Source organism: Phocoena phocoena, chromosome 9 (genome assembly GCF_963924675.1).
Source record: "Phocoena phocoena chromosome 9, mPhoPho1.1, whole genome shotgun sequence".
Classification (NCBI taxonomy): domain Eukaryota; kingdom Metazoa; phylum Chordata; class Mammalia; order Artiodactyla; family Phocoenidae; genus Phocoena; species Phocoena phocoena.
The window spans coordinates 2,928,564-2,942,372 of record NC_089227.1 but is presented as its reverse complement, the minus strand read 5'-3'; the positions used below and the strand labels follow the sequence as shown (position 1 = coordinate 2,942,372).

At 49.5% G+C, this 13,809-nt stretch overlaps 1 protein-coding gene across 1 annotated transcript in view; it reads left to right on the top strand.

The window, feature by feature from the left end:
• The window catches only part of COBL (cordon-bleu WH2 repeat protein), a 177,704-nt gene that overhangs the window by 109,725 nt on the left and 54,170 nt on the right, over positions 1-13,809 (top strand). The window contains exons 11-12 of the mRNA XM_065884338.1: positions 5,866-6,004; positions 8,908-9,078. Coding sequence (XP_065740410.1) covers positions 5,866-6,004; positions 8,908-9,078 — 310 coding nt within the window. The remainder of the gene's footprint in view (positions 1-5,865; positions 6,005-8,907; positions 9,079-13,809) is intronic.

The window sequence follows — 13,809 nt, the reverse complement described above, 5'->3', positions numbered from 1 at the left end:
AGCCCTGCCTAACCAAAAGTGGCCACGGCATGTCCTGGTTCTAAGAAGGAAAACAGTGGTAGGTACAAGTTCTAGAAAGTCAGCTGGACTAGGTTTCAAGTGCTCCTCAAAGGATGTGCTGAAGATAGGCGTGGGGCCTTAAAGTAAAGCACAGGTTGGCTTCTGATGTATCTATCCAGCAGGTGGATACTGTACCACGTGGAACAGTGAGGATTCCCTGGGCTTTAGTTGCTTATGGAATCCTAGGAAAGGACATTTCTACTCAAAACTGAAGGAGTTATTTCTTCCACACCTGAGGAGAATGGTTTAAACCAGTGTCGAATCTCCACTCTGCCCACTTGTTAGCTGTCTGACCTTGGGCAAGTAATCTTCTACAAGCTTTAATTTCTTCCTTTGTAACACAGAGGTAGTAAAATGACCTCTCTGAGGTAGTCGAACGAGATACTGTTGGCACCCTTAGTAAATGTTTAATAAATCTCCGTTGCTGCCCATGGTAACAATATTTTCTAGAAGTCTGTAAATACATCTACCAGAACACTTTTGTTTAAACACCTTAAACTAACAAAAGCTGCAGAAAAAAACTTTTGCCCGTTAGATCGTGTCTTGATTGGAGTCTCAGACTTTGCCAAAACACTTAGCAAAGACATTACCTTAATTGATCAGAAATAGCCGTGTGCCGGGAAAACACAGCGTCTCCGGCCATCGTTTGTCGAGTGGCTGTGATTATCTCTGGGAAAGTGACAGCCAGGGGCAAAGCTGGGCCGTCTTGGCAAAGGCTTGAGGGTCTTGATGTTTCTCCAAATCTTGTAACAAGGAGTGAGCCAGAACTTTCTTTCAACGGGTAAAACTGCTTTTCCAAGCTGGTGAGCCAGAATTGCTTCCGTGATCCATTTGTTTCTTCAATTCTCTCCCACTCGGCGTTGGCACTCGGCAGAATCCGGAGCACGTCATTATTATACAGACGTCAGTGCGAGCTTAGCGGGCACTGATCAACCAGCGTGAACTCACAGAGGAAACCACGTCCCCAAGTCAGCCCCAAATTACAGCTCTTGGCAGTGTCTCCAGCCAAAAGAAGATCATGTAATGTTATAGAATTCTCTCTCCTTCATTCGATGGTGGACATCAGTGTGAGGTCAGGAACTGCGCAGATACTAACAGAAAAGTGGAAAGCTTTGACAACCATTTATTTCAAAAAATCCTGGTGACTTTAATCCCGAGCTCAGTGTGAGGTAACCACGTGACAAAGATTCTTAACACTGGGAAACAGTTTTTGAATCTGATTTTCCTCCAGCCTTACATGTGCCTTACCTCAGAGGTTGCAGTCAAGAAATGTATTGGAAACTCAAAAAAGGAAAAGAAGAGAAAGAAAAAGCCATATGGGAAAGATAGAGGAGGTCTACAAAGTTTAATCTGTCATAGCCAAAACCACAGTCTTAATATCCCACCAAAGAAAGAGGGGGTGAATTGAATGAACTGTGGCTGGAGGAATCCATGCAGTACTGGGCAGCCTGTAAAAGATATGGGAAAACGTGGCTGATGGAATGAGCTAGTCTAGCTCTCTCCTCTCAAAACCCCATTAAAATGAATAAAAAGCATTAGTCCACGACGGCAAAGAGAAGGGGAGAAGGAACAAGGACGGTTGTCAGTAGACACTTGGAACTAGAATGAGTTGATGGTGCTAAATTCCTGGCAGAGCAGAAGAAGTTGAGAGGTGCAGGCCGGGTGGAGAGGCCATCAGAAGAGGCCCGGCCTCCACGAGGCTCAGGACAGTGGGTGCGAGTCCTCTGCACAGCAGTGGGCAGGAGAGCCGCTGACCAAGGACGGGCTGTCTGGCTGTGAAGCAGCAAGGCCTCCAGGCCCCACCCTGCCATGGGCAGCCGCAGGTCTGCCCATGAACTCCAGACAAGAAAGAAGGAGAGAGACTGACTCTAGGACGTCAGGGAGCCCTGAAGCCCAGCGCTACATGAGAGCCCAGGCCTTCCCACTGGACCCTACTCTGCAAGGCCAGCTGCCACCTGCAGGCAGGAGGTTGGAAGAGAGGATCCTACCAATATGGATATTTGGGGATCCCCCAGTGAGCTCACCAGATCTCTTCCCAGGTGCCCACACAGAATCCCATGAGTGTCCACAGACCCTGTCCACAGAAACACACTTAATTAGGATCAGTTGGCCAGGCATCACCAGAAACTGAGGCAAGGTCAGGATGTGACAGACAAGAGCCCAAGACAAAGAGAGAAAAAAGGAACTTGGAGAAAAAGTGTGTATAACAAAAGAAAATGAAAATAAAGACACTTTCTATTGAATTATAGTTGATTTACAATGTTGTGTTAGTTTCAGGTGTACGGCAAAGTGATTCAGTTATATATACTTTTTCCAGATTCTTTTCCCATATAAGTTATTACAAAAATATTGAGTATATTTCCCTTGTTGTTTATCTATTTTACATATAGTAGTGTGTGTGCGTTACTCCCAAATTCCTACTTTATCCCTCCCCACCACCTTTCCCCTTTGGTAACTGTAAGTTTCTTTTCTATGTCTGTGAGTCTGTTTCGTAAATAAGTTCATCTGTATCATTTTCTTAGAGTCCACATATAAGCAATATCATATGATATTTGTCTTTCTCTAACTTACTTCACTTAGTATGACAATCTCTAGGTCCATCCATGTTGCTGAAAATGGCATGATTTCATTCTTTTTTACAGCTGAGCAGAAAGACGTATTTTTAAAGATATAAATTAACAGCCTCAGAGAGAAAAGAGAAGAGAATGTATCCAGGAAGCATACATGAAACTATTTCAAAAACTATATAACAAGAAAGAGCACTTGGAAATTAAAAATATAGTAACGGAAAATTTAAAAGCCAGAAGAGTTGGATAATGAAATAAAGGGCATTCCTAAGAAAGGAGGGAAAAATGTTAATTAGTCAAGAATATTCAAATATGACACAAATGAACCCATCTATGAAACAGAAACAGACGCAAAGATATAGAGAACAGACTTGTGGTTGCCAAGGGGATGGGCAGGGAGAGGGATGGCCTGGGAGTTTGGGATTAGCAGATGCAAACTAGTATATATAGGATGGATAAACAACAAGGTCCTACTGTATAGCACGGGGAAGTATATTCAATATCCTCTGATAAACCATAATGGAAAAAGAACATAAAAAAGAATGTATATATAACTGAATCACTTGGCCGTCCAGCAGAAATTAACACAACATTGTAAATCAACCGTATTTCAATTAAAACAAAGACTATTGAAGAAAAATTGATTTAGAACTTTCAGCGTTCAACTAATTGGAATCCAGAAAGAAAGGAGAAAAGAGAAGGAAGAAAAAAATCTTTGAGGAAGAGTACTAGAACATTCTGCAGAATCGCAGGATGTACAGATGGCCGGGGTCTGTGGATGACCCAGCAGAGGATGAAAGCAGCTTCACCCAGGACATGCCAGGATGGTCCAGGGCTCAAGGAGTGAGAAGATGCTCAAGCCTGTGGAAGGAAGGAAGACAGCCAGCCAGCCTGGGGCTGGGATGGGGGCGGGTGTCCCCACTGCAGGGTTGCAGGCTGGAAGACAGTGGAGTGAGAGCTGAGCGTCCTGAGAGAGCTTTCCGGTGTAGACCTCACAGGTACCATGCTGACTGCTCGGTGTACGAGAACACAAACATTTTTAGGTTTTCAAGATCTCAGAATTTTACCCCATACCCATCTTGTCTCAGAAAGCTGGTAGAAAGTGCCCCCCTAAAGTGAAGAAGTGAATTTTAAAAAGGCATAGGATCCAGGAAGCAAAGGATAAAACATCTGGGCAAAGGAATTTCCAGGAAACTCAGTGAGAAGAAAAAGTAAGAAGATAAATCAGTTATCAAGTTCACAGCAAACGAAAGTTCATCTAGAAAGAAAATGTAGGGCTTCCCTGGTGGCGCAGTGGTTGAGAGTCCGCCTGCCGATGCAGGGGACACGGGTTCGTGCCCCGGTCTGGGAGGATCCCACATGCCGCGGAGCGGCTGGGCCCGTGAGCCATGGCCGCTGAGCCTGCGCGTCCGGAGCCTGTCCTCCGCAACGGGAGAGGCCACAACAGTGAGAGGCCCGCGTAACGCATAAAAAAAAAAAAAAAAAAAAAAGAAAATGTAGTCAACATACACATATGTCTCGGCCGCAGAAAGTTGCTCTTGAAGAAAATTTCTGTTTTCATAATTATAATATCTATTATAACTATATGGATAACTAAATAGTGAATGTTAATTTGAATATTGCGCTCTAACTTTTTGTCAAAGACTGGGGAGGAGAAGTATGTGTGGGGTCGTGTGTCTGTGTGTGTGCCTGCATCTCAAAGAACTTCTGGAGTAGGAAGCCAAAATCCAACATGGGAGAAGTCAAGAAACAGCAGAATAAGCTCATTATGTAGAAAAACGGAGTAAATGCTAGACGAAAAGTAGTTTGAAGTGGCTGCTGTTGGAGTGGGCTAGGAGCTGTGGGTTTGACTCTAAGCCTTGTGGAACTGTTTGCCTTTTCATGTCCATGTTTTTCATAAAACATGGAATTTTAAAGGTATAGGAGGTGGTTATAATGTATTGTGGTAGAAGGATAGAAAAAATATGGCTTTTAAAAGAAAACAGAAAGACCAGAAAAATGTATGCCAATTGTTAGTAGTTAACCGAGTGTCAATTAAAGGATTTTTTTTCTTCCTTTTATAATTAAAAAAAAATTGCAATAGATATGTATTACTGATGAAGTTGTAAAAGACCTTTTACACACACACACACACACACACACACACACATACACACACACACACACAGCACCAGGTCCGGCCCAGCAGAGTAGGTTCCCCTCCTTGAGAGGAGGAGACACGCACTCCATCCACTGTGAACCTGAGCTGATAAACCAAGGAGCTCCAAGAGAAGGACTCGAGGCCCAGCAGGTGGTGTTGGCAGCACCCCTCCCAGGACGAGCACTTGAAGGACCAGGGCCTCCTTGGACTTGGAGGTCCGAGGCTGTTGTAAGCCCCCCAGGGCAGGAACCAAGCACAGGCATCTTGCCGGCCCTTGCACATCCTCTGCAGGTAGCGCGGTGCTCTTTACATGCAGTTTCATCGGTGAGGGTGGAGGCAGGAAAGCTTCGTCTGTAGCGCAGAGGAGAGGAACAGTTTGCGCTCTTTCGGGAACAGAGACCTGGAATCAGTGAATCCAGCCTTGCAGACAAAATGGACTTCCCCTTCAACAATGAGACCTGCTCGATCCTAACAAGCCGCCGTTAGAAGCTGTGCATCTGTCATTGTTGAGTCTCCCAGAGGAGCTGGGTTTCCGTGCTGGGTGGGAGCGTGGTGTCCCATATGCCCGTGTCCCATGGGCTGGCAAATCCATTGTGGTTCTGGGTGCGGGGCGGTCGGCCTGTGGACAGTTGCTACCCTGGCTGAAGGGGCAGGAGAGCGAGAGAAAGGCTAAGGGTAAGGCCAGAGATGCCCTCTGTCCTTCCTCTGCAGGGGCCCTTGGTAAAGCTTCCAGAAGGAATAGTTCTTCTTTGCATTTAAGTGAGAGCTCAGGATCCCGTTTCTCATAGTTATGCTGAGGAGAGATTTCCAAGTCTTCTGATTTGCCTGGAGCCCCTAGGAAATACGGGGCAGAGCCCCCGCCCCCTGCCACCTAGGGGTCTTGGGGGGCATCTCTGAGCATCCCCGGACCCCCTCAGGGCCACTCCCGGGCAACCAGCAAGCCCTCACACCCATATGCCTCCACCACCTGCCCAGGAGCCCCAGAAAGGGGACCGGCAACCTGCCAGCCCTCCTCGGGGTACCCGTCACGCCGGCCAGCTCCCCTCACGTGCACAGCCACCCTCACGCTGACTGTTTGTCCTCCCTTGTGCTTCACAGGTGTCTCTGGGGTCACAGATGGACTTACAGAAGAAGAAGAGGCGTGCACCAGCTCCCCCTGCACCCCAGCCCCCGCCGTCCAGCCCGCTGGTGCCCCCCCGCACGGAGGGCAGGGAGGAGGACAGGAAGGGCAGGACGGGTGAGTGATGGCGTCCGCGCGCCTCTGGGTGCTTGGCCTGCATCTCAGCGCTGCTTCTCACCCCTGCCCTGGCTTCCTCCGTGATGGCATTAACTCGGAAAACATTTAGGCTAAAGAAAGGAAGTCTGGAAATGAACGGTTGTGAGTCAAGGACATCCTACAGGCATAGTCTCTGGGGGTGATGCGGGCGTTTAGAAGGTGGGAAAGGTGTGCTGGTCAAGGAGGCTCGGGAGAGTGCGAGTGATGGAGAGCTGGTGAGTGTGGCTGGGGGACGGCGCCTCCCTGACCGAAGGGGATGAGTCCCAGGATGGCGCCCGTGGATGCTGGTGTGGAAGACATCTCGACCCCAGAGCGTTTATACAATAGGTCATGTGACAACAGTTCAGTCATCTTTTGAGCACCCTGTTTGAAATTGATCTCCACTTATAGAGCTTTCCTATATGGTATTCTTTGAGAAAAAGAGAAGCCAGAGTAAAGAGGGTGCAATCCTGGTGTCTGTGAGCAGAGACATATTCGACCATGATACCTAGTCCCTCATGTTACAAGGGAGAGAAGAGATGGGAGTCTCTAGGTCCACCAGCCAGGGATGGCCAATTTTATTCTAAAATCATTCAGTGTTTGTTGTTTCATTTATGTAGGGACCGAGATAAGCCCCTGACACAAGTGCTTCAGTCATCACAGGAGTGCCATTCAGTCTCCCGGGCAGCCTCACTTTTGCCGTTGATCTCATGGCTGCAGCCCCCAAAGGGAAAAGACGCCCAAGGATAAGTGGTCGCTCTGTTGCTCCCTAAACCTTTCGTAAGAGCTCCTCGGCTGTTGGTCAGCATTTTCCCCATGGCCAATGCCTCGATTTTAATGTCTTAGCGTTTCACAGACTGGGAATCGATTTTGCTAAGGAGATACAGCCAATATTTCACGTGAGTCCATCGTCGTTCCCAAAGGAGAAACTATCTGATTTGAAGGAAATGTGATCAGAAGCTCCTTCAAATAAACCTGGTTTTCTTTTTTTCTCTTTTCATAATGAGACTCCCATTCCGCCTTCCAAGCTTTCTCCCCACTCTTTTCTAAAATGGATGATGAACTCAGATTGAGAGTCCTTGTTGAAATTCTAAGAAGCATCCATGGTTAGGGTAGTGTAGATGTGGTGAATCCTGCCAACCTCCAGGCCAGATAGCCCATTTTAACCCCGGGAAGGACCTCCCGATTCAGCCTTGAAGGACCAAGGTCTGTGTGCAACGCGTTTGGAGAGCCTGGCCTGGGGGTGGGCAGCTGGTACTCACAGGGGTCTCAGAAAAAGGGAGATGGGCATTTTAAAGTGAAAACGGTAGAGACAGTTCCCTCTCTAAGGAACATGCACAAAGAGGAGGTATGCATGGTAGTAACTGCTGTGGGTCTCTCTCTGGTCCATAGACTTCTGTTTTGTGGATTAAGGAGGAGGCAGGAAGCTCCCTTCCTCCCGTCAATAACTTTGGATATTTTTTGAGGTCAGCGGTCTTGGTGGCCATTTCAAAGCAGACTTCCGTCCCCATCAGAAATCCCCATGAGTTAAAAGTACAGTAATGAATGGCACTACAGCAGAACTTTTAACCGAAGTCTTGGCTTTAGGTTAAAAGATAATCATTTTGAAAAAGTAGCCCAAACCACAACAAAATACGCTGAGCTTCTTTGTGTATTCAGAACAGCTGCAGATAGAAATTGAAAATGTTTTTGGAACTTGCACCAACGTAGTATTACAGCCGGCTGGATTTGGGTCTCGACCGAAATTTCCTGGTAAACAAAAGGAAGCCTTCCAGTAGAGAGGGTATTCTTCTACCTGCCTCGCCCTTGGGGTTGCCTTGTCATGTCAGGTGCTTACCTGGGCCAAGCAAACCACACTCATTCAGACGCCTTGGCTTACGTGCACTTTGAGGGAGGAAATGATGTGTATATATGAGGAGATTAATATTTTTCCAAGTCTAAAGAACTATAAGCAAGAGAAGGAATAATGGATATATTTCTTGATGAAGAAATGATGTCTTAATATTTTTATTAATAGTCTGATGAAGGGCATGAAGTGTAGACTCTATTAGTTACTAGAAGATTCTAAACTTTAGAGCTTGAAGACAGTATTTTTTAAAGAAATGATCATGAACACAGTTTATGATACTAGTAACTCCCATCATTCGTTATATTGTCATTAACTTTCAAAAACTTTGTTAGCAGAAGATAACCATTTCTATAGAAAATGGTAAATAGGTCCCCAATGTGAACAGATCAAAGAGGGCTGCTCGGTTGGCCTGAGAGGTAGACTGGCCTGGGGGACATCCTCACCCTTTCTGCAGCCCAGGATCCTTTTCAAAACAAAGTTTAAAAACTGTTACCGCAGACAGTGGAAGAGGTGGATAGTATAAATGGGCTTCAAGAGGTAAATCAAATTAGGGGTTATTGGATCTGTAATAGGTAATAATAGATGTAAGCAACAAGAATAAGCTAAAAAACCTGTGAACCTGAAAAAGACTAACGTGAAGAAAAAGAGTTCCTTTGAAGTTGACAGAGCTGTTTAGGGACCTCTTAATAATAATTTCAGCCTTTAAAAATACTTGTGCCTTTCAGAAACAAACGGCAACTGTGCACTACATTCAAATTAACCCAAGGATGGGACCCCATGTATGTAAAACGTTAAAACTTTAGAGAGCTTGGATTTGCGGCTGGGTGTGTTTGGATTTGGTTCCAGGCGTGGCTGCATTTGGTGACGGATGAGGTTGGATTTGATGTCGGGTGAGGTTGGGCTTAGTGCAGGTGTGTCTGCATCTGGAGCTGTGAGGCGCTCTCGGTGTGGCTGAGTGATGGTGACGTACTTTCCGTTGGAGACAGAGGGCCTCTGGGCTTAACCTTCTGAAGTAATCCCTGTTGATTCCACGTAGGTGTCGGACGGCAGGTGCCACAGAAGCCTCCCAGAGGCACTGCTCGGGGCCCCCCCCAGTTAGTGCTTCCCCCACCCCCACCCTACCCTCCTCCTGACACAGACGTGGCAGAGCCTCTCGGCTTTCCTGGGGAAGGCGCTGTTTCCGAGGCCTCCGACCTGAGACCCACACGTACGTGCCTCTCGTTTCATCTGTGTCGACGCCTCACCTCTCTGGTCTCTGGTGTCGGCGCTGCGTTTCCAGACTTTCCATTCTTGCCTGGGGATGTGTGTGCCTCTTCCCTGCAGCTTTACTCTCTCAACGCTCAATGCAGTGTGTCCAGTTAACAGTGAATGCACTCCGAATGCCAGGCAGGCACCCGTGAAGAATGATTTAACCCATTAATCATTCATGTTGTGGTTAGACTTCAGCCAGAATTGCATCGTGTGGGTGGAGACAGCCGGCTAGGAGCAAATAAATGTCCCTCAAATTAGAACTGTCCTCGCAGTGCCCGCAGGTGGCCCACTCAGCACAGCACAGCACAGCAATGATGCGATCGTATAGGCTGTATTGCTAAGCTCGCTCAGGCCGGCTGTGAATGCCAAGGCGGCTGTGCTCCAGAGCTGGGGGGACTTAACGTACTAGAATCTTTGAACCCTACAGCCAGTGGCCAAGCTCCCGCAGAAGGGGAGACTGAGGCACCAGAAGGGGAAAAACAGCTTAATTTGAGTCTAGCAACAGCCACAATTAAAGGCTCATTTTGTTTCTGTTTCTTGTCACACCCTGTCTGGGATCAGGCTTTCTTCGTTGTTTCCTGGGATTTCTTTTGGACTTTAATAAGCACCATGTATAGCATTCCCACCTCCAGTTGGATATTAGCTCTATGTATTTCACCGTACACACACACACACACGCACACACACACAGCACATCGAGCCTGGGTGCATCCCTCCATCAGGATGCCTGAGCTGTGCTGGGTTATTGCCTTATAAAGCAGGTACCATCCAGGGCTGCATTTTCCCGATGGTGAAACGTCTCCATGCATTCAGCCCGGGGAACAGCTGGCGCCCACATGAGATATGCAGCCCTCTGGTTAGGAAGTCCATCCTCTTCCACCATCGAACCACTCGATCTTTCTCTGTCTTCTTTGGAAATGACAGCTAGCTCCCTGCCAGCTTGTGGGGAAAGGAGATAATCGTTGGATTACTTACCAACTTTCTCTAGGCAAAATCATCCTGATTCATTCGATCTCTTTTCACAAAGACTTCTTTTCCATCCTCAAAATCTGTTTGATCATCTGGACGTTGGACATGCTTCCGAATGCAAATGAAATTTGTAGGGGATTCAGAAATGGAGGATTAGACAGATGAGTCGGAAGGATGACACCGAGGCTTAGACAGCTCTGGAGCTGTGTCATCTCTGAAGAGAGTGGGTTTGAAGCCCCACAGGCCAAGGCCGTGAGCTTTCAGTGGCCGCTCCCGTGGTCCTCACCGTGAATTGTCCGCCCTGGAGAGCCCGCGAGGGAGGAAGGGCTGAGGGGAGAGGGTGGCCCTTGGCAGGGAGGAGTGGCCACAGCCCAGGAGCTCAGGGGGCCTAACAGGATGGGACAGCCAGGCCCACGGACTGCCCTACACTTGACCTTATGTAAACCCTCAGACCCCAGCTTCCCCCGGGCCCCTGCCTGGGTTTGGGGAGACAGTGTCAGCGTGTGGCATCTGCTGGGGAGACCAAGGACAAGATTTAGCAGCTGCTTTTTTTTTGGCCGCGCTGCGTGCCACGTGGTATCTTAGTTCCCCAACCAGGGATGGAACCCGCACCCCCTGCCGTGGAAGCTCAGAGTCCTAACCACTGGACCGCCAGGAAGGTCCTCAGCTTTTAAAGGCCTGCATCAGCCTGGAGAAGAGCTTCCCCCTGGGTCTCTCCAGCGCTGAGGAAATACATCGCATCCCCACCCTTGGGAGCCTTTCCAACAAAGGTCTGCGTAGAGAATGAACAAGCCTCAGACAGAACAGGAGACTCCTGTCTCCTTCTCCTGCCCCGGGACAATTCTCTCCATGTCTTCCTCTCCCCACGTGCATGTCCGAGGACCTTCTCCTGCCCTGGACATAACCCACCTGCCCACCTTCCCTTTTCATGCCCTCTCACACACCCACAGGAACGTCAGGAAGAGAGCACAGAAGCACAGGGGGAACAGACCGGGGCCCCGCAGAGCCTGGCCCGGGCATAGCGGGACCCCTCCCGTCCCCTAGCCCTGTCCTCCTGACCACGTGTGCACCAGGGGTTAACGCATCCAGCTCGGAGCTTTTATTTAGCAGGACCGTCCCGGGCATTGTTTACAGCAGGAAAAACTAGGATCTCCTGCCCAGCCAGGCAGAAAGCGGTTCACCTGTTTTGATTCAGGTCTTTAAAAAGGTGAGGGAAAACGACTCCTTTGTTGTCGTTTGTTTCCTTTCTTACTCCACGTTGAAATCTGGGCGCTGCTCTCCCTTGTCTCTGGGGAGCTATGGGCGGTAGGCACGTGAAGTGCCGGGTGTGATTCCCGCCCCTTGTGGGCGTGTGCACCTCACCTGCATGCCCGTCGGACTTGCATCTGGTTGCGGCCGTGGGAGCTCAGCAGGCAAGTTCATCCGCCAGCCGTCAGCTCTGTGTGTCTCCTCGTAAGTTCAGCAGGAGTTAGACCTGTGTTCTCTGGCTAAGAAACGACGTGTTAGTGGTGGAACTCAGACCTGAGTACCTGGAGGCCGGGCGAGTTCTCGCTCCACCCTCTCTGGGGAGACACTGAGCCAGAAGCAGCTACATCACTGGCCCCTGGTCTCACTGCGGAATGCGTCCAGCAGGAATCGACATTATGGCGTCTTTGACCTTCAGCCTCTGCCTGCCCCCGACCCCGAACGTTCCTCCCACTCTGCCAGAGACTGCCACTGGGCACCTTTGGCTGTGCACCTTCTTTGTGATTTGTACCACAGGTGGCATGTCCCACTTAGGTCATTACAAAGAGGTAAGATACATTTTCTTGAAAACCAGTCAGCACAGCCAAAGATAAGATGGAAAGACTTAGGTAGCAGTGAGTTAACAGGAGCTGGATTTGTATGCAGATGTGAGAAGGTGGCAAAGAAGACATGAAACAGGTCCTCATACCACACCTCCTCTTTTGATCTCTCCCATTCCAGAACCTTCTGTTCCAGCCATCCCCCTGTCCCTGAGCCTTGCCTCCGCAGAATCTTGGTTCCCGTCCTGGTGCCTCTGCTGGTGTTCCCGTTACGGCTTCCAACCCTCCTTTCTGTCCCCAGCCTTCTGCCAGCTGACCTGGGCACCAGGTGGGCCCCAGGCCCTGACCCAAGCACAAGTCCTCTTTCCTATTTTTATGCTTTAAGTGTTAGCAGCGCTTGACTCGTGGCCATTAAGACCACGTTGACCTGGAACAGAAGCAAACAGGAGGAGACTTGTGTTCCAGGTCAGTGCCACATCTATCTGCATCTCCTGGGCTCTTTTTGAACCAATGTACGGTTTGTAGTCGGAAGAGGTAGAATGACCACCCCCCCCCCCGTGCATCTGTTCAGCTCCAAGAGGCCGCCTTCCACGGCCGGCCCTTGCGCCAGATCTGGGGGGACCCAGCCCGGATGTCAGATTGATGTGAGTTCCACATACCCTTGCACAGTCAGGGGCGGGGGTCTCTGTGCTCACCCTGCTCCAGCCCAGGAGCCCTTTGGTCTTTGGCATGGCTACCCCTCCCTCCTGTTGTCCTCTAGGTGTTCATCCACTTCTCACCCCACTCATTACACAGGCCTGTGTGTGCTACCCCACTAGTTGAAGCTACTCGGAGGCTGTACCGGTCTTAAAGGGCATCTAGCGCCGGCACTGTGGTCTGTCTATAGGATGTTCCCATGGAGTCAGCACTGCATCGGAGACCTTGGCAGTCACTCCTTCAGCCTCCCAGCCCGGGCTTCCATTCCTCAGTTGTCTCCTGGTCAGGTCCGTCTGTCAAGACGGCCTGTGGTACCCTGGCTCCCGATGACCCCCACCTCCTGTGTTCACCCTCTTATGTAGCCCTCCCCTTGAACATGGACTCGTGTCTCATGAGTAGACTGTGGCAGCAGTAGCGGAAGTCACTTGTCACCTCTGAGACTAGGTGGAAACAGTCTGTGGGTTCCATCTGGAGCCTCTCACCTGCTCACCCCGAGGAAAGCCAGCGGCCGGGCTGAGATCTGCTCTAGGGAGAGTCCACGGGGCGAGGACCGAGGGAGTCTCCAGCCAGCAGCCCTCAGTCCACTGACCATGAGAGCTGAGTCCTGCCATGGCCACCGGGTGACACTGGAAGCAAAGCTTCCCCAGTAGAGCCTGCAGGTGAGATTGATTGCAGACAGCTGAGCCATCCCAGATTCCAGACCCACACAGACTATGAGATAAATCCTCATGCTTTGAAGTCTCTAAGTTTTGAGGTCGTTTGATCTGCGGCAATAGATAATCAATACAGGTTGCAAAACTCCCTTCTCAAACCTACTCAAACAGTTAGGGAATCTCTTATCTCATTAGGAATCCCGGTGGGACAGACTTCAGTGCTGAATCTGAGGCCTCGAGTTGCCATCAAGGCTTTCCCTAGATCATCTTTGGGGTTGGCTTCCTCCTCCTCCGGCTGGTACCTAGGGCGCCATGGCTGTTCCCTGCATCCCATCCAGACAGCGGAAGTCTCAGGGGAGGAAAAGAGACCATCTTTTCTAATAGTTTCATAGGAAAAGGGAACCTTTCCCAGAAACGCCCAGCTGCAGAGTTCCTCTCATGTCTCATGGACCAGGGTTGGGTCTGGGGCTGACCCAGCCCCTGGGTGAGGATGGAATCCCCGGAGGTGAGTCAGGTGCATCCTGACAGCTGGGGTGGGGTCGGCTGTCCCTGCGATTGTGGGAGTAGCTGGTCAGTACAGGAACT